The following is a 26,346-nucleotide window of genomic DNA, read 5'->3' on the forward strand; positions in this document are numbered from 1 at the left end:
GGGCCGCGTGGTGGGGGAGTAGGTTGTGGAGGTGGAGGTCGTGACTGTGGTGGAGGGTGGGGCGGTGCTGGCTGATCTGTGGGTGGTGCTGGTGGTGGGGCTGGTGGTGGGCAAGGGGCTGGTGGTTGGGCAGTTGTAGTTAGGGCTGCAGCAGAGGACGCGGATCTTGTAGTTGAGGCACATCTTAAATTTGCCAGTCTGGTCTTCGTTCTTGCACACCAGTCCAAAGTGGACGTCGCACTGCACGACCTGTCCGACGTATTGGATGGAAACCTCGGGGTAGTCCTCCGCCCGGCAGTCGATTTCCTTTGGATGTTGACAGACTTCCTTCCCGGCGGCGCGGATGTGCTGGTAGGTTTCGAAGTCTCCCTGGCTGGGCCCCGAGGAGGGGAAGTCGACGTCGAACCATTCGCTCCAGGAGCACAGTTCGGGTTCGCAGGCGGTAGTGGAGTGGGTGGTGGTGGTGGTGGAGGTCAGGCTGGTGGAGGATGGGGTAGGTGTCGGCGTGGGGCTGGTGGTGCTGGTGGAGGTTTGCGGCGTGGTTTGTGAGGAGGTGGGCCGCGTGGTGGGGGAGTAGGTTGTGGAGGTGGAGGTCGTGACTGTGGTGGAGGGTGGGGCGGTGCTGGCTGATCTGTGGGTGGTGCTGGTGGTGGGGCTGGTGGTGGGCAAGGGGCTGGTGGTTGGGCAGTTGTAGTTAGGGCTGCAGCAGAGGACGCGGATCTTGTAGTTGAGGCACATCTTAAATTTGCCAGTCTGGTCTTCGTTCTTGCACACCAGTCCAAAGTGGACGTCGCACTGCACGACCTGTCCGACGTATTGGATGGAAACCTCGGGGTAGTCCTCCGCCCGGCAGTCGATTTCCTTTGGATGTTGACAGACTTCCTTCCCGGCGGCGCGGATGTGCTGGTAGGTTTCGAAGTCTCCCTGGCTGGGCCCCGAGGAGGGGAAGTCGACGTCGAACCATTCGCTCCAGGAGCACAGTTCGGGTTCGCAGGCGGTAGTGGAGTGGGTGGTGGTGGTGGAGGTCAGGCTGGTGGAGGATGGGGTAGGTGTCGGCGTGGGGCTGGTGGTGCTGGTGGAGGTTTGCGGCGTGGTTTGTGAGGAGGTGGGCCGCGTGGTGGGGGAGTAGGTTGTGGAGGTGGAGGTCGTGACTGTGGTGGAGGGTGGGGCGGTGCTGGCTGATCTGTGGGTGGTGCTGGTGGTGGGGCTGGTGGTGGGCAAGGGGCTGGTGGTTGGGCAGTTGTAGTTAGGGCTGCAGCAGAGGACGCGGATCTTGTAGTTGAGGCACATCTTAAATTTGCCAGTCTGGTCTTCGTTCTTGCACACCAGTCCAAAGTGGACGTCGCACTGCACGACCTGTCCGACGTATTGGATGGAAACCTCGGGGTAGTCCTCCGCCCGGCAGTCGATTTCCTTTGGATGTTGACAGACTTCCTTCCCGGCGGCGCGGATGTGCTGGTAGGTTTCGAAGTCTCCCTGGCTGGGCCCCGAGGAGGGGAAGTCGACGTCGAACCATTCGCTCCAGGAGCACAGTTCGGGTTCGCAGGCGGTAGTGGAGTGGGTGGTGGTGGTGGTGGAGGTCAGGCTGGTGGAGGATGGGGTAGGTGTCGGCGTGGGGCTGGTGGTGCTGGTGGAGGTTTGCGGCGTGGTTTGTGAGGAGGTGGGCCGCGTGGTGGGGGAGTAGGTTGTGGAGGTGGAGGTCGTGACTGTGGTGGAGGGTGGGGCGGTGCTGGCTGATCTGTGGGTGGTGCTGGTGGTGGGGCTGGTGGTGGGCAAGGGGCTGGTGGTTGGGCAGTTGTAGTTAGGGCTGCAGCAGAGGACGCGGATCTTGTAGTTGAGGCACATCTTAAATTTGCCAGTCTGGTCTTCGTTCTTGCACACCAGTCCAAAGTGGACGTCGCACTGCACGACCTGTCCGACGTATTGGATGGAAACCTCGGGGTAGTCCTCCGCCCGGCAGTCGATTTCCTTTGGATGTTGACAGACTTCCTTCCCGGCGGCGCGGATGTGCTGGTAGGTTTCGAAGTCTCCCTGGCTGGGCCCGAGGAGGGGAAGTCGACGTCGAACCATTCGCTCCAGGAGCACAGTTCGGGTTCGCAGGCGGTAGTGGAGTGGGTGGTGGTGGTGGAGGTCAGGCTGGTGGAGGATGGGGTAGGTGTCGGCGTGGGGCTGGTGGTGCTGGTGGAGGTTTGCGGCGTGGTTTGTGAGGAGGTGGGCCGCGTGGTGGGGAGTAGGTTGTGGAGGTGGAGGTCGTGACTGTGGTGGAGGGTGGGGCGGTGCTGGCTGATCTGTGGGTGGTGCTGGTGGTGGGGCTGGTGGTGGGCAAGGGGCTGGTGGTTGGGCAGTTGTAGTTAGGGCTGCAGCAGAGGACGCGGATCTTGTAGTTGAGGCACATCTTAAATTTGCCAGTCTGGTCTTCGTTCTTGCACACCAGTCCAAAGTGGACGTCGCACTGCACGACCTGTCCGACGTATTGGATGGAAACCTCGGGGTAGTCCTCCGCCCGGCAGTCGATTTCCTTTGGATGTTGACAGACTTCCTTCCCGGCGGCGCGGATGTGCTGGTAGGTTTCGAAGTCTCCCTGGCTGGGCCCCGAGGAGGGGAAGTCGACGTCGAACCATTCGCTCCAGGAGCACAGTTCGGGTTCGCAGGCGGTAGTGGAGTGGGTGGTGGTGGTGGTGGAGGTCAGGCTGGTGGAGGATGGGTAGGTGTCGGCGTGGGGCTGGTGGTGCTGGTGGAGGTTTGCGGCGTGGTTTGTGAGGAGGTGGGCCGCGTGGTGGGGGAGTAGGTTGTGGAGGTGGAGGTCGTGACTGTGGTGGAGGGTGGGGCGGTGCTGGCTGATCTGTGGGTGGTGCTGGTGGTGGGGCTGGTGGTGGGCAAGGGGCTGGTGGTTGGGCAGTTGTAGTTAGGGCTGCAGCAGAGGACGCGGATCTTGTAGTTGAGGCACATCTTAAATTTGCCAGTCTGGTCTTCGTTCTTGCACACCAGTCCAAAGTGGACGTCGCACTGCACGACCTGTCTGACGTATTGGATGGAAACCTCGGGGTAGTCCTCCGCCCGGCAGTCGATTTCCTTTGGATGTTGACAGACTTCCTTCCCGGCGGCGCGGATGTGCTGGTAGGTTTCGAAGTCTCCCTGGCTGGGCCCCGAGGAGGGGAAGTCGACGTCGAACCATTCGCTCCAGGAGCACAGTTCGGGTTCGCAGGCGGTAGTGGAGTGGGTGGTGGTGGTGGAGGTCAGGCTGGTGGAGGATGGGGTAGGTGTTGGCGTGGTGGGACTTGATGCTGTTGTGGTCTTTGTTTCATTTCTGGTTGTTGTCATTGGTTGTGATGTAATTCTGGTATGAATAGGTTCTGTTTCTGCTGTGGCCGTTGATATTGTAGTTGTCTTATATTTGGTTTCTAAGTGTGGTGTTGTGAATACTTTTGTGGATGATGTCCTTAGCGTTGTTGAAAAAATTGGGGTTGGTTTTGATGTTTGTGTATTTGTATACGGCGCTGTTGTTGGGTGACACGGTACTATTATATTTGTACAGCATTTAAATCTTAGTTCATAGTTGTAGCAGATGGGCGGTAGTTGGTCTTTATTGTAGCATTTCAACCCTTCTTCTGTGTTACATGTTATGTGTTGCTCCAGGAGGCGATATGGTGTATTAGGGAACCTTACTGCTCTGCATTCAACAGCCTTTCTGTTATCACAGACTTTGTATCCCTTATTTTTAATGTTCTGAATTGTATCAAAATCTCCATCATCGTATCCAGAACCTGGATAACTGACATCATACCACATTGACCAGTAACATTCTTCTTTAATGCAAGGATGAGTTGTTGAAGGAGGAGTGGTGACAGGTGTTGTCATTTCGGTTGTGCTTGTGATTGTTTCTTTAGTTGCTGAAGGTGTGAATGGTACACTTTCAGAAGTTGTAGTAACTGGTGATGTTGTAGTGGTTGAAAATGATGTTTCTTCAGTTGGACTTGATGCTTCTGTGCTCTTAGCTGTAGTTGTGATCGGTGTTGATGTGCTGAAATATGTTGTGGAAGAGCATGGTACAAAAACACAACATAAGATTCTGATTTCATAATTGCTGCACATTGTTGAAATTTGATCTTTGTTGTAACATATAAGCCCAGCTTCTGTACTGCATTCTACTTTTTCACCAAGGTCTTTCAGTGGTATATTAGGGAATTTCTCTGCTCTGCATTGAATAGCCCGTGGAGATTTACAGACTTCATAACCTTTAGCTCTCAAATTATCAAAGGTTTCAAAATCTCCACCATCGTAGCCAGGAGTTTGCAGACTCCCATCATACCATTCTGACCACTCACAGACTTCATGAACACATACTGATGTAGTTGATGACACTGTGAAAGAGAAAAAGAAGAGACCATGAAACTTAGAATAAATTCCTGTAGACATTTTCTTTTTTATTATATTAAATGGGTTGAAAATTTTCCTAAGGTCATTTGCTTGCATTGCGAGCCTGTAGTGCATAAGTTTAGTGTACTTATAATTTAATACGAAATAGAACAGAAAATCCATCACCCAGCAATTTAATGTACTGATGTGCTTGGAACTGTCACTTCCCAAGAGAATGCTAATTATCTTTTACAAAGTGCTGAAATAAGTCTCGGGCATAATTTATACACATTGGGGAAAAAAAAAAATCTCACATTTTTTTGCATTTGATTCAGTGTAATTGCTTGGTTTATACCTTTCTTCAATATTTACTAGTCTCTCTGGAATGTCAAAGCCTGATTCAAATCCAGTGGAAAGAATAATATTTAGTCTATGCATCAAGATTCATAGGTACTTTTTTCTTCCAAATGAGTTGACTCCTCATGTAATATGCTGCATTGTCTTTGCTCCTCCATTTGAAGTAAAAGATGTCTAATGCAGCATTATTAACACCCCTACACTTTGTACTTTAGCTGTGGTTTTATGAAATGATTTATTGATTGGAAAGCACTCCATAAGCTTTTGCAGGTGAATTCTCATTGTGAAACGGCTGGAAAATGACTAATGAATTCCAGCAGTGCTGATGGTTTCTGTGATTTCAAAACTTGTAGTTCTAAATTTTATACTGAATACTTATTTCATTAAACAACAAGTGCCCATAGTAATTAGAGATTACCAACCTGAAGAATGCTGAACAGGAATTCTAGAAATGAAAATTTCAGTATCTCAGTGCCAGTATCTGAGCAATCCACTTAGTACTGTAATTATAAATACCATGTACCCTACCAGGAATTTTACAGAAAGTAATCATTCTGTAATTTAATAGGAAAAATAATGAATTATTCGTTCAGTAAAGATTATTCCAGGTATAGAAATAGTTACAATTACAGATAATAAATCTGATACTGTTTTTTTGTTGTTCACTATGAAGATAAGCAAAATAATAGTATCAAACCGGTGTGCAGTGGTTTCCATTTTGGTGTTTCAGAAGTGGTTTTATTTTCTATCTTTATTTCCTTGTATTAGTTTGGTTACCAAATACTGACTGAAACCAAATGCTAATAACAAATGAGACTTACTGTCATTTATTTTGAGGTTGTATTAATTCATTTATGTTGTGAGTGTGGGCATGGTTTTGTAGCTATATTTTCCTCACTAATGAACAGAATACGCTCTTATGGGCTACAAAGGATGTACCTGTGGAAGTAGTGGCAGGTGGCGTAGTGCTGAAGTGAAACGTTGTTCCTGTTGTGGGTGATGATGAGGTTGGACAGTCATACACAACCCTTTGAAGCGTTCCATTGGGACCACAGATTGCGACCATACACCCTCCTGTGCCATCTGTAGTATTGTAGATCACGTCTTTATAGTTGTATTTCTGTCCCTCATAAATGCAGACACATTCTGTAAATCAAAAGACAGTATTATTCCTTGGTATCTGAAAACACAGAGCAGAGTACTTCAAATGCATCCTATTCAGATAAAACCAACTTTTTCAACATACCATATTCATCATATTTGCATTTTTTGCCATGATTTGTGCATTCACTGGAAAAGAGAAAAAAGGAGATGATGAATATGAATATATTGATTCATGACATCATTTTACGTTTCAATTTTTTCTATTGATCCTTTGCTATTCATCGTGTGTTTAAATGTAGAAAGACCCTGTCTTCTCTGAGTTAGATATTCAGTTCTGCTGCACAAATTCAGGTTAGGTAGGATCACTCTCTTTTCTGGCAAGAAAGGCAACTCTTCTATGCCAGCATACTAAACATGTAGTATCCTTATCGGTGCTTTTGGGGCCTGGGCAAAGATGCGGGGAGGGGTGATTTGAAATGTTCTTATCTCCCTGATAGGTATACTTATTTTTTGGAGGGGAAAGTGCAGTAAATGTATCATTTGAGAAAGGATCACTGTATCGTGGATGTTGAGGTTGTCTACCCAGCAAAATTTCCATTAGACTTCCAAAAGATGCAAGAAAGCATTCTGGTTTTAAAGGGAATTTATCTATTATCTGTTAAGAACTGAATCTTGATATATCTATTTACAGTGACTAAGGGCATCTGTACACTAAATAAACTTAAGTAAATATAGATATGTATTTAACAAGTTAGGTTTAGTGCTGTTAACAACGTAGATGATGCAGGCAAAGGTGTCTATGAACTGCAAAACATGCCATGAAAGTTGGGTTAGCTCAGATGGGCTTCAGGCTAAGCTCTTTGCCATTCTGACTGCACTGCTTACAGTATTCAAGTGTAGCTACTTTAAAGGTATCTTGGGATAGGTGTTAAGTGCTTCACAACTGGTTCTGCTAACTTTGTGCTATTTGATAGAAGGCTTAGCAGCAGTTGTCCCAACATGTCATCAATTCTGACAGAATGTGTGGGAATACTTGCTGACTGTTGCAAATATGCAAGTACCAATAACAAAACAAGCTATGCAAGTAGCAATAACAAAAACAAGCTCAAAACAATGAAGATTAGTTGCCTACTAACTTCTAAATAATTTCACGTAACGATTTTAGGGATATCTTAATAAAAATTCTCAGACTATTGCCGTAACTATTATTATTTTAGTTTGTTTTTACTTAATTTAATAATGATAATAATAATAATTTAAAGGTACTTTAATAAGAATACAGAATAAGTAGTGATTTAATCTCTCTATGGTAAAATGTTTCACCATGTCATCACTTAAGTTCCTGGGAATGGAAGAAAATTAGACATTATTCAGCAGCCTCTGATTGGCCTGGTTCCTGTTGGCAAACAAAAAACTTAATGCATGATGAATTATGTTCCACAACTTTAAACTCAACGTTTAAAAATCTTTACTAATCCTACCATGATTGACAATTCTGCTTTGAAGGCATCTGCAGTCCTGGTTTGTAATTTTTCCCATTTTCATAACAACCACAATTAGAAACACAAGTCATGGTTTCTTCATCAAAATAGGGCTTATTCTTTGGACAGTGTGGATAGCAGCCTGCAATAAAAAATGAGAGTTATGTTGACACTAGGTCTTTCACAAGTAGAAGTAACTCTATAGTCTGCTTATATCTGCTTTCCCCAAATTATCCCATATGGTAAGTGGAATTTCAGACTCTGTTACTGCTGTTCCTTTGATTGTACATTAAGCTTTGGAGCATTTTGTCCTCGTCTTCACTCCAAACAAGGTCATGATCCATTAGGGAGTAAGATACTAATTAGAAAATCTCTTCTTATAATTTCTAACATAAACATGTCATAATCTAACATAAACATGTCATAAACTGAATAATATAAATTTTGTTAATCATATTGTATTTTAGCTTCTTATAAGTAGAATGAGATATGCATAATTATGTTTACCTTCCAAACCTCTCAACTCATGAAGGCAGTTCCCGCTTGGATTATTGCAGGTCTTCATACAAGGGGCTCCGCATGGCTTGTAGTGCCACTCACATTCCCCTTGTGGATTGTAGTAATCACAGAACAGAGCTAGAGGAAGGAGAAATGACAGAAAAAGACCTTTGATCTTTTTGCTTTACAGTCTTTCAGTTTTGCTGGGTAAAAATCCCACGTGATCAGCATAATCACATAGGTGGTGAACAGTATATTGTCTTATTTCTAATTTAATACAATTGTTACACTTCTACCACCTTTTGACACCAATAAAGTTATAAAGCATAGAACAGAGTTACACATTAAGCATGAAAAATCAATTAATTGAATCACTGATTTTAGCTAGTGTGCACTAATACTTATTTACACTGAGCCGGATGTAGACAGGTGGGGGAGTAATATAATGCTATAGTTCACCAGTTGTGTATCATACCAGACAAGTAAAACAGATACTAATGACACCACTGGTAAAGTTACTATCAATGATTTCATTTTAAGAAGATAGATTGGCTTCCAGTGATTTACCCAACTTGCTTTGTGGTTTTTTTGCTGTTTTTAGAATACAGCGGTGCCTCTTAAAAATACAATTTTATCCTTCTTTCTTTCTTCGTTCTACTTTTTTTTCTTTTTTTCTTCTCTGTTTTCTTTCCCTCGGACCCCTTGAACAAGTAGTAGGGTGACACTCACGACAAATGGATGGGGTTCTCCATGAAATGCAGATGTCCAGTTCATTGCATGCTTCAGCATAGGCGGCTACTGCTGTACAGAAACATTCACAGTCTCCTCCAGTGTCACAGGCACAAGCATCATCCACGCATGCTTGATAATATTCATTTGGTTCAATCTGTTGGAGAAAACATTTGAGTTTTCATGCACTTGTTCTCTTTGAAAAGGCATTCACTGTCCTAAAAAAGCTGAATAAAATATCTGAAACTGACAAGTCTGTATGTGTGAGAAAGATAAGAAAGGAAGAAACCATGAGAATGCTTTGAAAAATCAAGAGGAAAATTGCTATTAGAGGAATAAAGCTATTAGTAATAAGCTGTAATGCTAAGAACTATTTGATGTTGAAGATACATTTGCAGAAGGAATACTGTTATATTACTACAATCTAGCACACAGTCATATATATCAAGTGGCTGATATTTATATTAGTAGAAAATGATGCCATTAGAAAATAAACATATGCTGAGATTTATCTGTGGTTGTCCCTTTTATTAAAAGAAAACGAGTATCAATTTCTTTAATGTACTAGTTCAAGGCACAAGCTGAGAAAATGAAAGTGAAAATACTTTCTATGCAGTCTCCCTGGAACTTGGTCTGACTTCACTTTATCAAGCATGACAAAGTGTATTTTAGCGTATTTTTCAGCTATCCCACATAAAAATTAATGTAATCTCTGGCTCAAGAGAATTTAAGACTGAAGTTTGTGTCATACCTGGGTGTGACACTTCGCAAACACTTCACTGGTAATGATGCTGCATTGCTTCTGTGCCCAGGCTTTCCTGTATGGGTTCGCAGTGCATGGATCCTTGGTGCGATTGGCATTTGGGCAACTAGAAGACACTTTCCAGCTATTGGCAAACTCCAGCACATTTCCTACCACAGACTGACTGCGAGTAGTGAAGTCATTATTTCCATTGCCATCATAGTTTCCGCAAAGTCCGCAGACATGTCCCTGCATAGGGATAAACACAAAATGACAAGGATCACTAAGGTACAGTTTCTCAGTATCTGCGAGTAACAGACCTCAGGATGAATCTTATTTAAGATTATCTGAGCCTCTTCAGTAATAGTCTTGGACATTTTCATAAAATACCTTTCAAGAAGAGATGTCTCTAACTTGTTGTTAGGAAAGATAAGGATAGAAAGCAGAGTAGACTCATGTTTTTTGTTCTTAGTATTGAGCTAATTAGTTTTATCTAATCCTGAATGTACTTCTTCAGTGAGGGCTTTTCATGAAGAAAGCTACTGATGTAGTTGCTGTCATGCCATTGCTGAATAATGTAATTTAAGGAAAATGTGTAGTACACAATCTAAGTCAACACTACAAGGATAATAATATGCAATTGCTGCTCTTTCAGTCTTCCAGTTACAGCCTAAATTTCCATTTTTTTCATTTTTCAGTTTTCATATTTCAGGAATCATTTTGTCCAGGTTTTGGATTTTAAAATGTACCTGAAAGCTGGGACTAAGTTTGATGAATATACTGGTTTTCTTGTCCCACATGAGTATCAGGCCAACAGTAGTGTCAACCACCAGGTAGATGCCCATGGAACGGATTTGGAATGGCATTTTTCCTCCAGGTGTCCTCTGGATGACATCAGAGTGTCCATCACTGAGTACCAGCTCATAGTTCTAGGACAGGAAAAGAAAAAGTTAGAGGCCAATTAAAAAAGTCACCTATTGGGTACAGTTTTATATATTGCCAGTAATTGTTACTGAAATAATAACTCTATTATCAAAATGATTCTATTCAACAACCTCATGTTAAGCAATTTCTCTTTAGAATTCCCTCCTTTGCTTTCTCTAGCAGAGAGCAGAATCATTAGCAGTGAGCAAAGATGTGTAGTAACATTTTCATTGTCCTGGAGGACACTTCTATGATGCAGTCTATCTGGGGCAACTCGTTCCGTCCTTCTGGCACATTAGGCCTGGGGTACAAATTATTAAAGAAAATACTTACCCCCAGGAAAACTTTAATAGACTTAGAGCAGGTGGTTCCTGTAGTGCCACATGGAATATTCTCAGTGATGACTCTGAAGGTTCCCTGATTCATACCTTGTTGACCACAGTAGTTCTGAAACAGGGGAATGATATTCAGTGTTAACTATGCTACATGGTCATATGTAAAATGCAAGGTAGTGCAAAGTCTGGGAAGGACTCTATTACCTGGACCAGAACATATTCACAGTCTCCTTCAAAATCAAAACGTTTGCCATCAAAAGTGGTGTAATGCCCATCTCCATAAACAGAACAGGTTTCCAGGCAAGATTCCTCGGAGCAGTGCCATTTTCTGTTTCTACATGTGCTACATAAGACGAAAAGCACTCCAAATGTAAAAACCAGACATACACATGATATAGCTATATGTACATTCCTCCATGTACATCAATCTGATTTTAAAATGTGTTAAGCCTATAATGAAAAAATAAAGTTTGCTTATTCTCAGAAATGCAGCATAGCTCAAGAGCCTTTGGGATTTACCCAAAGACTGTGTTACTTCATGATGTCATGAATAATTTGGGTTAGAAAATACTTTAAATCTCTCATTTCCGAATCTTGTTAGATGTATTGAAATGTAGGGATTGCCTGCGAGGAAAAAAGCTTTGTTAACTTGAATGAATACAAAAACATCCAAACCATATTGTTCTTCTGACCACTTGCAATTTCTGTGCTGTGTGCCATTGCAAAAAACAGACAGAGCTTGCTTTTTAGGTCCTAAGTGGGTCATCTTTTGTAGGATTCCTTCCTATAAATCTTGATACTGCTAGAGTAAAATGCTGTAATTCATGTAGAGCTTAAACTGTTCCCTTTCAGATGCTTGAAAATAATATTTTTCAATATACTCTTACCAGTTGTTACAACCAACTCTGATTGATTCTCCTGGACTGTAGGAATTCCCATTGTGAACACATGGACAGTCTTCTGGAGCTGTACAGCCACCTTTGCCATCTAACACTTGATTAGGAGGACATACACAGCCAGAGACACAGTGGGTTCTATACTGTAAGGATCATATAGAAAACATGACTTGGAACGTTTCCCTGATAGAAGAGTCCAGCTGCAGCTGGCAGTTGTAAAAGAGATCTAGTTTAATATGCTTTCAACTCGATATAAAGAGTCTATACTTACACATTCCATATCTAGAGTCTGACAGCTCTTCTGGCATCCTGCTCCTACCATATCTGCAGTGGCATTGCCACAGTCAATGTAGATCATGGGAGGTACACAGACTGAAAGAGAGAAAAGCCATGAGAAATGTGAGATCAACCATGTATTTATATCTTTGTGTTTCCTTAATGCAGACTGAAGAAAAAAAAAAAAGACTCCTTTGTGAGATACGTGTACCTTAATATAATGCATTTGACCAGAAAGAGAAACTGAATATTGTTTTGAAGTCATGCTCATCTGGGTTTTGTGCTCATGCTTGGACTACTCATGGAAATTAACCTTTAGTTAGCTTCCTGAAACACTTCCTTTCAGAAAAAAAAAAAAATTTAGTACTTTTATTTTATTTAAAATGTGGACAGTTTTCTCCTTGGGTTCAGTGAGGTGACCAACTATTCTTTTCCCCTGGGTAACCCAGGAGGTTATAACTTGTTTCAGCCATCTGAAAGGTAAGACAGTGTTTCTTTATATTTTGGGAATATCCTCTACATTACAGAAGTCATCATTTCATTTTCTTGTTTGATTTCAGACTTGTACAATTTGCATCATTGTAATAAAAAAAGAGAGAACTGAATAGGATGAAGATGGAAAAGCAGAATTAAAGAAAATCTTAAGTGATATGTTACCTGGTTCAGGTTTCTGTCCAATGCAACTCAGCTTTCCATAGGTGCAAGTGCTATAAAAAAAAGAGAATGGATAAGTTTTTGCTTCTCCTTGTTAAGTTTCAGCTTGTTTCCTAATGAATTTGAAATTATGAAAAATTACTGTGTGATAAAACAGAGAAAAAGTGTCCTTTATCAGAATAGTTTGTACTATTAAAAAATATTTTATATTAGAGCAGACCAAAACACAAGTATATTCTATATAAAGACAGGTTTGCTCTGTCCATTTGCCTTGTTAAAAACTGTCCTTCAGAATAGTTTAGATTCCATTCATAATGAGAATAATCTGTAATGGGATTATCAAGCATCTTTCGCCATGGAACAGGTCTTTTACAGTCATGGATAAGAAAAGTATGTGTGGTGGGGAGTGAGTGACTGAGTGGGAGTTTGGCTGTTAACCAAGGCTAACCCACCACAGTACGGTTTGTTGAATTCCGGTAGTAGTCTTAAGTACAATCTTCTAAACATGGATAGCCCTAACAATTTTTAAGGATCTGTGATTTTTTTGTATTGAAATTATTAGGGAGAGAAATGCATTTGATTTGAATAGATTGCATAATGTATATATGGTTTCATGATTGCCTATATCCAATCTCATTCTTTTGTTTACAAATCTCTTACCAGACAACACCATTATCATGAATAACTTCTCCAGAAGACAGAGGCATTCCTTTGTAGTAACAAGGACAGCTAGAAGCAGGCACACATTCGCCACTTTCATCCATGTAGTTTCCATTTATGCAGGTGCAGCCATCAACTGGGACAAACTTGATGCTGCATGTGACATCAGGCTCACTCTGAGACCGGCAGGTGGGTTGACAGGAATCGACATTGTAAGTGTACTTCAAGGATTTCGGACACAAGGTGGTGTATTTTGCTTGAGAGTAAAAAAGTGAGTTACATTTGTAGTTCATTTAAGAATCAATGTAGGTACAAATGCAGGTTTTTTTACTTTGAGGTAAAGTATATATGATAAACATGGCAATGCATGTACATGTGCTTTACTGATATCCTCGATAATGTAATTTTTTTTTTTTGTACTGCTAGAGCAGAATTTTCCCCTATAAATGTGTCAAGAATACAAATGTTTTGTCCAGGTTGAAAAAAGGAAAAAGTTGAATTATATTAATGCATAATGTGTTTTTTCTTCATTGCTATTTTTATTTTTTTCGTCAAAGTAAATTGAGAAACACCCCACTTATTTTATTCCTATTGCAAGGATATTGAGGTCCACATTGCTTCTGCTGGTTCTGAGCAAGTAATCTAATAAAGCCTCTTTTTTATATTTCTCCCTGCTTACTGCTTGTCTTTTATAGTATTCCCTTCCTCCTCAAATTCTTGAAAGTCAATGCTATACTTAAAACACAATTTAACATAATTTACTGTGGGAATCCCTGAGAGCTGCTGTGTGGGGCCTTCTGAATGATCATTTTCAAGAGGCAAAGGCATGTAGAACTTACTGCAGGCTTTGTTCCTCCATCCAGTGAGGAGAACTCCTTTAGCGGCACAGGCCCTGACATAGCTGGAAAGGGCAGCACACATGCAGTCCTCACTCTTCTCACAGTTACACGTGTCAAACATGCAGTTCTAGGAACAGAGGATGACATATGATCATCAGATTGTCATGTCAAAGCCATGGCGCTTTATTTTAGAGTGTCTTGTTCGTTAGAGCTAAAAGTGAGTGTAATGCATATGCATAAGTAAACATATGTCTGTTTTTCATTTGAAGATTTCATTGCGCACTTTCAAAAAAGATTGTTTGCAAGGAGAGAGAGTAATTAGAGGCCCACAATTTTAAACTGTTTTTTCTTTTTCTTGTTCTTTTTTAATTTTTCAGGTGTTGGTAGGTTTCCCAACTACTTCCAGTTTGTAGCCACTGTGCCATATATACTGAGAACGAGTAGAGGGTTTTTGATGCCACCCAACTTCTAGGGCTTGGGCTTAGGCTTAGCAGCTTGGGCTCTCTGCATCAGAGGAACGAAGAAAACAAGAAGTCATTTAATGTATTGCTATGCTGGGCAAGGTGACTATAATGTTTTCATTCCAGACTGTGTTTGTTGAACATAATCTTACAGATTTCCAATAACAGGGAGACTTTGTAAAGTCCCCAGGCAGTCTGTTCCAGAGCTTCATCACCTTGAATTCCTGGAACATTTTTGTTCATGTTTTATCTAAATCTCTTTGCTGCTTCTTACACACATTTCTTGCCTTGTCCTTGGATATATGCAAAAGCCTTCTGAGAGCAGTTCGAAGCAACTAAGCGAAGTGCTAGTTAAGATTCTGACTAAAGCTTTCCTTATATCTCAGGAGGGATGGTTTTTGTCCTTTGACCTGATAAAGGAGTCCAGAGTGTCCAAGCTCCTAGCTTAGGCATTTAGGTTAGTACCTAAAAATACAGGCAGCAGGAATATGCCTGTAAGTTTTTCCTCCTGGGAATGGAAAGAAAGATACCTTTACAGAGGAGTAATTATTATGATGTGTAGATAAAAATGAACCCTTGGCTTGAAAAGAACTATCATGAATGTATCTCCTCCCAACTGGCAAGTTATTCTCTCAGGTGTTAGTATCAGAAATCTGAGTCTTTTTCTTTTAATTGGGAAAAAGTCAAGAGCCAAGTACCTTCTGGTAAACTTCTGGATTCACTGTTGAATGACATTCAGCAAAAGGTCCCATGGTATCAGAGAGCAGTCCGCACCAGTGCTGAGCATACTGGTCTGTGAATTGAAAGCATGATAAGAATTTCTATTGCACTTGATTGTCTAAACTCTTGTCTCAATATAACTATACTTCCTGCAGGGAAATTGCAGCAGCTTAACTTTACAATAGAATTCAGCTCTGCTTTTGCTGAAACACAAACAGTCTTTCACTTCCTCTATGCAGAAATATGAACACTTCATAAACTGAATGCTCTTAATTCATGGTAGTTGTCATGGAATAAACTAAGACATCCTTAGCTGAATTTTGAAGAAGAAGGTTCACATTGTGAATTAAAAATATGCTGGTTCATCTCAGAAAACAGAAGAGTGGCTTGTGAATGCTCAAAAATTACGTATTTCATTGGCTGAAATGGAGCCTGAGAGCTATGAAGCTCTGAATTCTAAGTCAGGTTCTCAGTCTAACTGTGGAAGGGCCACACTGAGTCCAACCTTCAGTAGGGCTATGCACAGCTTTTTTCCTATATGACAATCAGGGATGGATCCTTGATACACTGTGTGGTTCCAGTTTCCTTTAAGTAAATTGACAAAAACACTTGCTTTCTTTATCCAAAGGAATATTTTTGAAGATCCAAAGTATTATCCTAGTTATTATTTATTAATTGAAGACTTCTACTGTCAACTGAGGAAAATAGTGTGTGTGCAAATGGCCCACTGTTATTTTGACTAAATGCTTGGTGGTTGATCAGCTTATTCCTTCTTTCCATCTTAAAAGAGAATAGAAGAGGCTACTATATACTGAGCTTACCATTTTGTATGCTGACAGTACAGGGGTTCTCAAAGGTATTTTTGGCATCAGGACAATCAGCCCGAGTTTTCCAAGTGTTGCCAAAGGCAGCTGAAGTACCCTCTATTACACCACTGGTAGTTTTGAAATCATCTGTCTGCATGTCATTGAAGTTTCCACAGAGACCTAAAAGGAAGCAGATGGGCTGTGAAAGTCTCCTACCAAATGAAGCGTACTGATGAAGGCAGTTGTTACAATAAGATCACTTACCACAGGTCTGCCCTTTATGTGATGGGTCTAGGTCTATAAAAAGTTGCATGAGAGGCACGAGCTGAATCTCTAGCTGAAGGCCAAAGGTTGTTTGCAGAATGATGAAGAAAGATGATGGTCTGAAGATGGTGACATTCGCTAGGGACATAAGAACATAAGAGTTATAATTTCATATGAGATGAGCAGTTGAAATAACTGTTCATTATATAGAGGGATTTTACAGCTGTGTTTGATATGATCCTAATTTCTGAAGAACTGGGGAAAAATGATCCATATAGGATTTCAAATCCAGCACGAAAACAGGCTATCTTTATCCTAAACAACAAGTGTATAAAAACCCTCCGCTTTCTGTCAGGTGTTTTAAAATAAGGGGAAGAACACACTTCTGTTGCTGTTTAAAAGACCACCTTCGCTTGATGAAAATGATATAGCATGATTTAGTGGTAGACTCCAACCTGGACCTACTCTGTCCTTTCATGGTTTGCTTTCTGTTCAGGTGCAGTAGTATCTGAGAAGAACTGGCGTGAGAGAAACTCTCCAGTGATGCAGGTGCACCAAGCAAAGGGACAGAGGGAACACAGGGAACTAAATGACTTGAGATATTGGAGTCCTGTTGCATATCAGAATTTTTCTTTCCTCTCTTATGGCAATGTTTGGATCTGGAAGTGTGCAATGATACTATTTGCTTGAATTGAATCTCCATTTAATTAGATATTGCTAAAATTAGACCATAATTTTGCTAAAATTATAAGAGTTGAATAGGCAAGCCCTATTACTTTAAAAATGAGAGACTATGCTCTATTGGAGTACCTTGGGTTTGCTGCAGTATAACCAAAGGTAGAATTTGGCTTTAGATTAACTGATGTAATAACATTTTAAAGTAAAAAATGAGAAACATTACAGAAGTCTTCCAGAGGAACTTACCCGCAGAGAATGGCAGCTGTGTGTAGATCATATTCACAAATACACTGCCGGAAGACTGGATCACAATGTTCTGTCCACAAGAAAAGGCAATGATTATCAAGCATATTTAGGAAAGGTAAAACACTTTCCAAGTATCTTCTATCTAGTATTGTTCAGGATAAAGGAAAAAAACTGGGGGGAGACTGTGATGACGTTCTGATTCCTGTACTATTTCTTTAATCTGTATTGCTGTGGTCCATTGACTGTCAAAACAAACAAACAAAAGCCCACAGATAACTAAATGACAGAAAACTACTAGGATCTTGACTTCCAATGTACCTACTTTATTCTTAATTTTTCTTTGAATAATGTTCAAATGAGATACAACAAAAAATCAGTGCAGATTTCCTGTCTGTGCGGTTATGTGTCATTTGCAAACTACTTGTCTATTAAGCTTTGAAAACATCCCTGCAGAATGTTAGGTGTCTACATTTGCTACTTACAGTTTGTCCTCCACTTAGGCTGACGGCTATACCCTTGAGGCATGTCTCAGTGTCAGTCAGGCCACACTTGTGGATATCTCCCAGAACAGTGAATTCATTGCTGTCACAGAGCTAGAGGAAGAAAACAAAACATATAGTTAACAGGATTTGTTATATTAAAATATTGTTATGTTTAAAAAGTTCACACTCAAATAGCATTCTTAGTAAAGTGAGTTTTTAAAAATTTTCTTCCTGCTCATATGTTCTTACATATATGTATACAGTCACCAAGTAAGCTGGCATTCATGCAGTCTGCACAGTGGAAACTATCCATTACTTCTGACATTCAAGGGCAAGTTAGACGTATTAAGCTGAACATTAAAACTTCCTAATGTTTAGGTAATACTAGTTCCTAATGTTTAGGTAATACTAGTTTAATATGCTAGAGAAGAAGAAGGAAGTGTGCCTTTCTTGCCTATTGGTTATGATGTTTACCTGGGAGAGGAGAGAAATTGTTTCCAGTCCCTTCTGCACTGAACAGATTATCAAAGACCCTGGTGATTTGGACATTCTTTTAACAGGTAGGAAATATGCATTTAAATATCCTCTCATAGGAGAAAATTAAGCTAAAATCACTATTCACTAAGCTACTGAATAAAGGTAAAATTCAGTTTTTCTCTTGGTTCTGATTTTCATTGGACTGTGTTTGGTGAGCTATATTGAAAGTGTGCCTAATGGCCAAGATGTTACAGGGAAACATGCAGAAGGCTGTGATTCTGAACACGTCTTGTCATTTTCTCGGCATAATGAAGATTAAATCGAGGACAGCTGAGATGCAGAATTACAGCCATCTGGAAAGTTAATGTTAAAATTGTGGGCTTTTTGACATTTTGTGTCCAAGTTTAGGGTTTTTCTGCACCTCCAGAGCCTCTGAGAATCTAATTTTACATGTTGGTGACAAAAGGGGTGTTTAACATGTAAGTCTGATCTATGCTCCCGGTGTGGATCGAGCCCAGTGCTTGTGAATCTCATTTAAAAGTTTCATTGATTTAGTCTAATCTATTTCTAAATTACCTCATTCTAGCTCATTTCTAAGTTTTTATGGTTCTCTTTCTTGGTAAAATTAATTTTGAGCTTTTTGAGAACAGATTTTATTTAATATGAAGTCTTTATGAAAATTGTTTACATCACTCATCCAATACAAATAAACAACAAATATACCTAGGATTCTGAAATCTGCAAATCTGTAGTCATTATTTTAGATATATCTACTCAGAATTCAGTCCCTACTAATCTAAAAACTCCAGTAAATCTTAGGTATTTTTGTAAGTCATCAATTTCTAATTCAGGTTTTAGAATATATATATGACTTCTTAGCTTTATGCTTTTAAACTCTAGAGTCTTCTGTGTTTACTGGGAAAGACTGTTTGGAAGGTTGATCATCTTAATGAAGTAACTCCTCTCACATGAATTCTGTATAATAATAATTCCATTATGAATACTGTTAATCAAATAAGCCATTGAACTATATTAACTGTGACAAAAAGGTCAGTAACAATGGACATAATAAACACATTGCTCAGAAAGAAGTTGTTATAAAACACCAGACAGGCAATATGTAATTAAAAAATTAATGGGAAGCATGGAGATTGTTTCATGAAACCTAAAAACTCAGTGTAATTCTTAAACAATGATCAAAGAACACAAAACTACTATAATATGTTTATTTAGTATAACCCTAACAGAAAGCCCCCTGAAATTCATTTAAGGCTCCATGTTGACCCTCTAAGTTTCAGAAAGTTAATGTGATTGCCAGTAGTTTTAATTAAACAACATTATGTATAATAAAAATGTTTTCCTTTAGCATATTGCTTTAGCAAGGATTGTGAATCATTTTTACCTTGGTTAGGACATAGCTACAGTCTCCGAAGAAGGAATAATATTTCTCATCAAATGTTGAAATATGGGAGCCTCCTGCAATACTGCAAGTCCCGGGGCATGACTGGGTGATACAAGACCATTCACCTCCAGCACAGTTACTGAAATGAAGAAGGCATTCAGTAACCTTGGGTAACACAAGTGTAAATGAAATAAGAGAAAATAAGGGCAGTTGATGCCTTAATTTTCTTCTTGAAGCATTGATCGTACTGTCAAAGAAACCATCATTGCTTTGAAATCTCAGAATAAGTATGGGGCAAGCACATTTATATTAGTGATAATTTTTTATATATTGCTGTTCATTTCCAGTCTTTGGACAGAATTCATTCCTGGTGAACCTGGCATCCATTCTGCTGCATATGAAGGATCGCCCCTTATCTCCATTAGCATGGCTCAAGCTTCAAATATGTTAAGTATTTCTTGGAAAATAACATGAATGTTTGTGGTTCTTGTATTCATAGATAGGTGCATTTGCATACACTTATGCAATAATACTTCAGTAATTATAGTGATATTGAAAAAATATGTATCTGTCAAACACGCCTCTCAAATGTGATCTCCCACTCTGTCTAACGCAACACGTCGCTAAATGTCACGTCCTCCATACTATTTACATGAGCATCCTGATATACACTGTAGTACTTCAAAGGACATAATACAGTAATTCACATTTTTAAACACCTCTGGTATTTGAATTTGATTGTCTCCTTTAATTTATTGGTCCTGAAGTTGGAGTACCTATATCTAAACTCAAATTTTTTCTTCCAAGTGTGAGGAGAAAACAGAGATGTAAGTATCCTCTAAAAAAGTGTAATCAAGGAATTTCAGTTGGTAAGTAGTTCCTCATTTCTTTTTAAGGGGAAATTAGTAATTTTTCCCTGTCTTCAAAATGTTCTGGTAATGCACCTAAAAAAAGTAGTATGAGAAAGGGTGTATGTTACCATGATCTGCATTTAGATGAGAAGGAGGCACCAGGAGCATAAGTTTCACCTTCATAGGTACAGTGGCATTCTTTACGGGGAATGCAGCCAGCACCGTTAATGTCATCAAATACCATTCCTAGGGAAAGAAATGGTCTGTTAATCATTCTGTGCACTGCAGAACCTGCTTTTGTACACATACGTGGCAGATGCCTGAAAGCATGTACCGTTTCTTCTGTATTACACAGAAAATGAATAGAAAGTACTTTAAAATAATAGCATGCCAGCTATGTAGGGATTGGAGGGCTATATTCCATTGAAGCCTATCTAAAATCTTAGGGTGATCAAAAGAGACCTCTAGGGAAATTCCTTTCTGTTATGGACTTCATTAGAATGGAATTAGGATTAAAATTACTAGATAATGAGGTGGAATAGATGAACCATTTGTAAGGCTGCCCAGGGACACATTTGTACAGCAAATATTTTTATACCCAAAGGCAGTGGATTATCTAAGAGAAGTCAATGCTATTATACAAACAAGTGATGGTGAATTCTGTGAGACATCATGGAGGATGGGCAGAAGAGCTGCAAGGGGTGAAGATCCTACCATGCAGTTACTCACAACAGCAACAATTCTCGGCCCCAGAAGTAAGTATGCACAAAGAGAACACATTTGCACTGTTTATCAGGTACTGATATTCAGTTCTCGTGCGTAATTCTCTGAAGTGCCAGATTTTACACACTGCCCAGTGCTCTCTCAGCTCCTTGTTTAGACATGCAGCACTGGACAGGAAGGGTTTGGTAATTTGGGGAACCAGACGTACCTTTGCAAACACCAAGAGTTATTGTGGGCAAAATGTGATTAAACATTACATACTTTCTGTGAACTGAATATGGATGCTGAGAATAGAAGACTTCCCATTATTGCTAGGAGCGAAGTATCTTATTCTCAGTTCAGTCATTATTTATGTGTCTCAGGCACGTTTGTTGTTTAAAAGTGCATTTTTAGTAATCTGAATAGAAATGATGCATGTGTATCAAGGAAGAAATGTAGTTATTACTTTGATGATAGTAACAGCGATGATGTGATCAGAATGATACAGAGCAGGAAAGTTGTTAAATGTGTACAGGTAAGTGTTCTAGCAGTTTTGGCTATGAGAAAAGGGCAGGAAATAAGCTTGCCTGGAGGACAGACACAGCCATCTGTACAATGATCTTCACAAAGTGCAGATCGTTCCGGGTTGCTGCATGTGTCAGAGCAGGGGGAGCCACACTCCTGGTATTGCATGTTGAAAGGACATAATTTGGCTGAAAGTAGAAAGAGTATTATAATGCTGACTTTTCCTTTGAAATGTTGAGAAAACAGTATTTGAAATTTAGAATGTTTTTTGTCAAGATATAATGAGGAATCCTGATCCAAGGGAGGCTGCAACATTTTAGATTTTCTGATATATATTGAAAAACCTTAGAAATGCAAAATCCTCTAAACTTCCGTATTCCCAAAGTCTTGAGTATGCTCAGGTTAAAACTGATTTCATGAAAATTACATGCACCTTTAAATGGCTGTCTTCCTCAGGAAAAAAAATCACATATTTGAAGTTTACTAGATATAGGTACTAAGCACAGGTGAAAGTCCCTTCCCGAGATACTTACGACACAGTTCAGAGGTTCTCCAGTTCAGAGGCTGTCCACCTGCATGAGCGCACTGCCGGGAGTATTCAGCAAAGGTGTTGCACATGCAGAAGTCAGCCAAAGAGCTATCACAGTGGCATAGGTCTTGTATGCAAGTTTCAATGTAGTCCTGAACATTCACAAGTGTATTACAGCTTGTAAATGCTTTACTGGTTAATACCGTCTCACAGATAGAAGCCTAGGAGGGAAAATACAGAAGGTAAAACAAGTGTTTAGAAAATATGAAACTAATAATTTAAGGCATGTAGCAGAACAAACCAAAGGTCTGTCTGGTCCGGAAACCTGTCCAACAGTAGCCATAAGCAGATGTTTAGGGAAAAATATAACAAGGGCAAGCAGACATGGAACTCCTTTGATTAACTGCTGTATCTTCCCACATCTTGAGTTACTTTCAGCTCAGGTGACTTCCCAAGCATTATACAGTTTCTTTGTATTAAGACATCCTCAGTGAATTTCTCTTTCATGAAAATATCCAGTCTTCTCTTGGAAGGGGAATGCAACTTTTTACCATTCACTTCAGCAAAGAATAAAAAATTAAATTTAGAAAAGTTTTCTTTCCAGACCTACAGTTAAGTCATATTCATGCTATATTTTTTCCAATTCTAGTAGATTTTCTCCAAAGACAGGGAGAATGTATGTTACACTGAGAAAACAAATTTTGAGAGAGAGGTTCTTACAAATTCAGCTGAGCAGTTCACCAGAACAGCAGGAGAAATAGGATCAGCACACTGCTCTGTGGGTCCATCCATCTTCTGCTTATTCCCAAACTGTATGGGAGTCAGTTTTGTCTCTGCAAAAAGCAGTCCAAATATTAGAATAATATTTACTGGTTTACCAGCTTTTGCATGGAGATATTTTCTTTTGTGACAGTACCTGCTATGACATGAACAGTGATTACCAAATAATATCACTATAATATGAAAGGCAAAACGAGATGAAGGTATACAAGGAACGGGATCCTAACTATTGAAAACAAGTAGAAAGTTGCGTGTGGCAGATCTTAAAAGATCTAACAGTGATGGAAGCAGCCTAATACATCTCAAAGCCCTGACTTTATACATAACTGACATCATAGAAATACATAAAGAAGTATCACCAGTTTTGCAGTTAATACAACCCACAACCTATGTTACAGTATACTGCTAAAAGAAAGCAAAACAAAGCGCCAATACTTAATAATGTTTTTTATTACTTACTCTCTGAAATAAATTCATTGCTAATTGGAATTCCATTGAAGTCCCCACAAAGTCCGCAAGTTTGATTGGCATATTTCTTATCTAGTTCCACCTAAATGAAATGAGGAAAGAGAGCTTAGGTTCATAGTAATGTCAGCCTTGATGGTTAGGAACACAGCCTACATCAATATTGCTTATGTACTCAAAATTTGACATATGTATGCTGTACAGACTGTGTCATGTGGTAACAAGATAGACACTATTGGGAAGGTCAGTGACCACCAAGAAAAACTTGGTCTTATTCTAGCCCTGGGGCTGTGAACATCAGCGCATTGCCAGGTCTGGAATCTGAGGAGTACTTCACTGTGACATAGGAACGTTATAATTGGCGATCTATTGATCCTGAGCTGAGCTTGGTGGAAAAAAAGGGGAAATTGGGAGAAGACTGGAAGACAGAACAATACACTAAAAATGGATACAAATCCAAAAGTAACTAATGCCTGCATAGCTGATTAAGACTGCAAAGATGTAAACAGACTATTTTCAAGATACAGGCTTTCTGCCATGTTTTGGATGTTTTCTTACCAGGAGGGCATCCTCTTCATTCCAAAGGAAAGTCAGTCCTAACTTGGCAGAAACTTTCAAATAGCTGTTACTTCTCTCTATCAAGACTCCCATATGGCTGTAGGGCATCTGAACCCTGGGGAAAGATCACCATAATTCAGCGGGGGAAGGGACAGAATATCCATTGAATGTCCACACTGATACCCTTTCTCATTCTCTTTGAGAAGCTTCAACACGCATAGGTGAGGAAATTAGTCAGAGGAGTAACTAAATACAGACAACACAGGTTTGTAACATTTTGGCTGTTTCCTATGCAATTGCTTCTCATTGTGCAAATGGATCAGCCTTGCTTTCCCTGCTGTTCCTTTTGGCTATCCCTGTTAATGGTGTTTTGCTAGGTAAAATGTTGGCATGTGTCTTTGGTTATATTGTTCAAAAAAGTGCTGGGAGGTTCTGTTTTGCAGGCAGTATGCTTCAGGATATTGCTATTTACTCCTTAAAGCCCTTGATAATAAAGGGATAGACTCTTCAGGCTTTCTGTGACATGAGTGCCATTCACAAAGGTATACCCAAGATAACCTTTAGACTAGCTTGCTCCTCATAGGCTGCTATAATACATAACTCACTGTGGGATAGCTGCCCAAATATTTACCCAGCCTTTTGGACAGGTTTCACACCCTGTGCCAAAGTCAGTGCTACCATTGCTACGGAGACAGCAAGTTTCCAGACTAGCTCATTTTACATGAGTGCAGGTACAAGCTGCAGTCACTGCTCAACTGCATACTGTTCAGTGCAAGGACAAAAGCCGTCAAAGATTCCTCTCAAGGATCCTGTTCTGGTAAAATGAACGGAAAGTAGAAACTTAAAGGGTGTAAAAACCTAACACTTTGGCTGAATCCAGCTTATAGACTCAATTGTATATATACATACACAATTGTAGCAGTGGGGCATCATCTGGGATATAGCTCATCTGAACAAAATGGACACAGGCATAATCTGCAGAAGTGGCACTTAGCTCACTGTCAGGCCCTCTTATTTTTGTTGATACTTCAGGAAGGACCTGAGCCCTCCAGCTGCTTGGGAGCAATGCGAGATCAGATGAGGGAAAGGGATGCTTGCTCAAAGAGACCACTGGGAGCAAGAGCAGTGATGGCAGTTCCAAGTTATGAACATACAATTTGCCATCAAGCAGGACAGAGCCGCGGGTCAGTTCAATCACTGCTCCTTCCAGCTTCATGATGACATGAGTGATCACAGTAGCATTTTCCACCATTGTACGCCTAATCTGGATGTTGAAGTCCTCATAGGGAGATTTGCAGTTGGATGCAAAGATGTAATTGCAGACCCCAGGGAAGTAAAAGATGTCCCCGTCAAAGGTCTTGAAGTGGAAGTTACCCCATGTGCTGCACACACGGCCATTGTGAGAGGGGTTGCCAGCTGTGGATTCAAAATAAGCAGTAAGAATTTTCTGTAATTTGCTGTAGATGCCCTCCCTTTAGTTGCTTTTCCCCTTTTATTTCTTTCACTAGCCTCTGTCCAAAAATCCCATCTTCTGTTTTCCTTCTTGTCAAGCTATTTGTTTATTGATCTGTTATTTATTTAGTTCAGTTATCTTTTGTGTTTAGTCTGTTTTGCACAGGGATATAGGGCCTAGGATCAGAAGAGACCTCCTGGGTCACTATGTCCAATGCTCTGGTTCTGCTGCAAGCCATATTCTATAAATGCTTTCCTAAATGTATGAAGCTCTAAAGTTTCACTATAAAACCAGTTTACAGTTAGTTTAAAACTAGCTGGTACTCCTACTAGGGAAGGCCACTCATAGCTGCACCCTTTGAATGGCTGGAAGACTTTTGCCAGCATCTTCCAAAACATATTCCTGTCTCATGTATGCCTGGTTGTTCTTGTGCTAGTATTACACTTCACCTTGAAGGGGTTCCACCTCCCTGCTTCTCCCCCCACCCACTATAGAAATCACTTATCTCTTTTCAGTCTTCATTTCCTTACAAGCAGGCTCTCCTATCTCCCTGATTATCCTCACAGTCCCTCTCTGCATCTCTTCCAGATTTACACTCACCTTCCTTGAACATGGCTAGTCAGAATTGTACCCTATACCCTAGACAAGGTGTCTCACCAATGCTTTGAACGCATTAATATTTCCCTCTCTTTACTGGAAATATTATGCATGATTTATCCCAGTGTTTTTATATATATATATATATATAAAAATATAATTTTTTTTTTTCACCTGCATCATATTAACAAAATGCAGGCTGAGTACTGGAGTCACATTTAGATTATCCTTGTTACCTGATGAACTGACTACTTTTCTTGTTCATTTTTTATTTTATGATGCTAAAGGTTCTTACACAACTTATTAATCTCTTTAGTCACTCCATGCTCTACCTGTGTGATCAACAAGAACACAGATATCTGAGCCATGACATTTGTTCAACTTACCCTTTACTTTCAGTGTGTTTTGAAAAGGTGGAATGATTTTCACTTGTTGGGATATTGAAGCTGGTGGAAAATCTAAAGGGGAAAATACGATCAAGTTTAATCTTATTAGAAGT

General features: G+C 40.3%; 1 protein-coding gene across 1 annotated transcript in view; it reads right to left on the bottom strand.

Annotated features, from left to right (window-relative positions):
- Window positions 1-25,863, bottom strand: part of LOC127016504 (mucin-5AC-like) — a 41,825-nt gene extending 15,962 nt beyond the window's left edge. Inside the window, 32 exon segments of the mRNA XM_050897029.1 lie at window positions 8-2,045; window positions 2,048-2,228; window positions 2,231-2,624; window positions 2,717-4,361; window positions 5,653-5,859; window positions 5,960-6,003; window positions 7,299-7,440; window positions 7,806-7,934; window positions 8,526-8,682; window positions 9,277-9,516; window positions 10,017-10,196; window positions 10,525-10,638; window positions 10,731-10,869; window positions 11,414-11,565; window positions 11,694-11,794; window positions 12,356-12,405; window positions 13,013-13,268; window positions 13,852-13,978; window positions 15,011-15,105; window positions 15,854-16,018; window positions 16,103-16,240; window positions 17,027-17,096; window positions 17,509-17,619; window positions 19,388-19,526; window positions 20,367-20,484; window positions 21,528-21,653; window positions 21,999-22,215; window positions 22,715-22,827; window positions 23,234-23,324; window positions 23,798-23,912; window positions 24,952-25,213; window positions 25,851-25,863. Of these exon segments, the coding sequence (XP_050752986.1) occupies window positions 8-2,045; window positions 2,048-2,228; window positions 2,231-2,624; window positions 2,717-4,361; window positions 5,653-5,859; window positions 5,960-6,003; window positions 7,299-7,440; window positions 7,806-7,934; window positions 8,526-8,682; window positions 9,277-9,516; window positions 10,017-10,196; window positions 10,525-10,638; window positions 10,731-10,869; window positions 11,414-11,565; window positions 11,694-11,794; window positions 12,356-12,405; window positions 13,013-13,268; window positions 13,852-13,978; window positions 15,011-15,105; window positions 15,854-16,018; window positions 16,103-16,240; window positions 17,027-17,096; window positions 17,509-17,619; window positions 19,388-19,526; window positions 20,367-20,484; window positions 21,528-21,653; window positions 21,999-22,215; window positions 22,715-22,827; window positions 23,234-23,324; window positions 23,798-23,912; window positions 24,952-25,213; window positions 25,851-25,863 (8,069 nt within the window).
- Window positions 25,864-26,346: the final 483 nt, after the last annotated feature.

Source organism: Gymnogyps californianus, chromosome 5 (genome assembly GCF_018139145.2).
Source record: "Gymnogyps californianus isolate 813 chromosome 5, ASM1813914v2, whole genome shotgun sequence".
NCBI classification, from domain to species: Eukaryota; Metazoa; Chordata; class Aves; order Accipitriformes; family Cathartidae; genus Gymnogyps; species Gymnogyps californianus.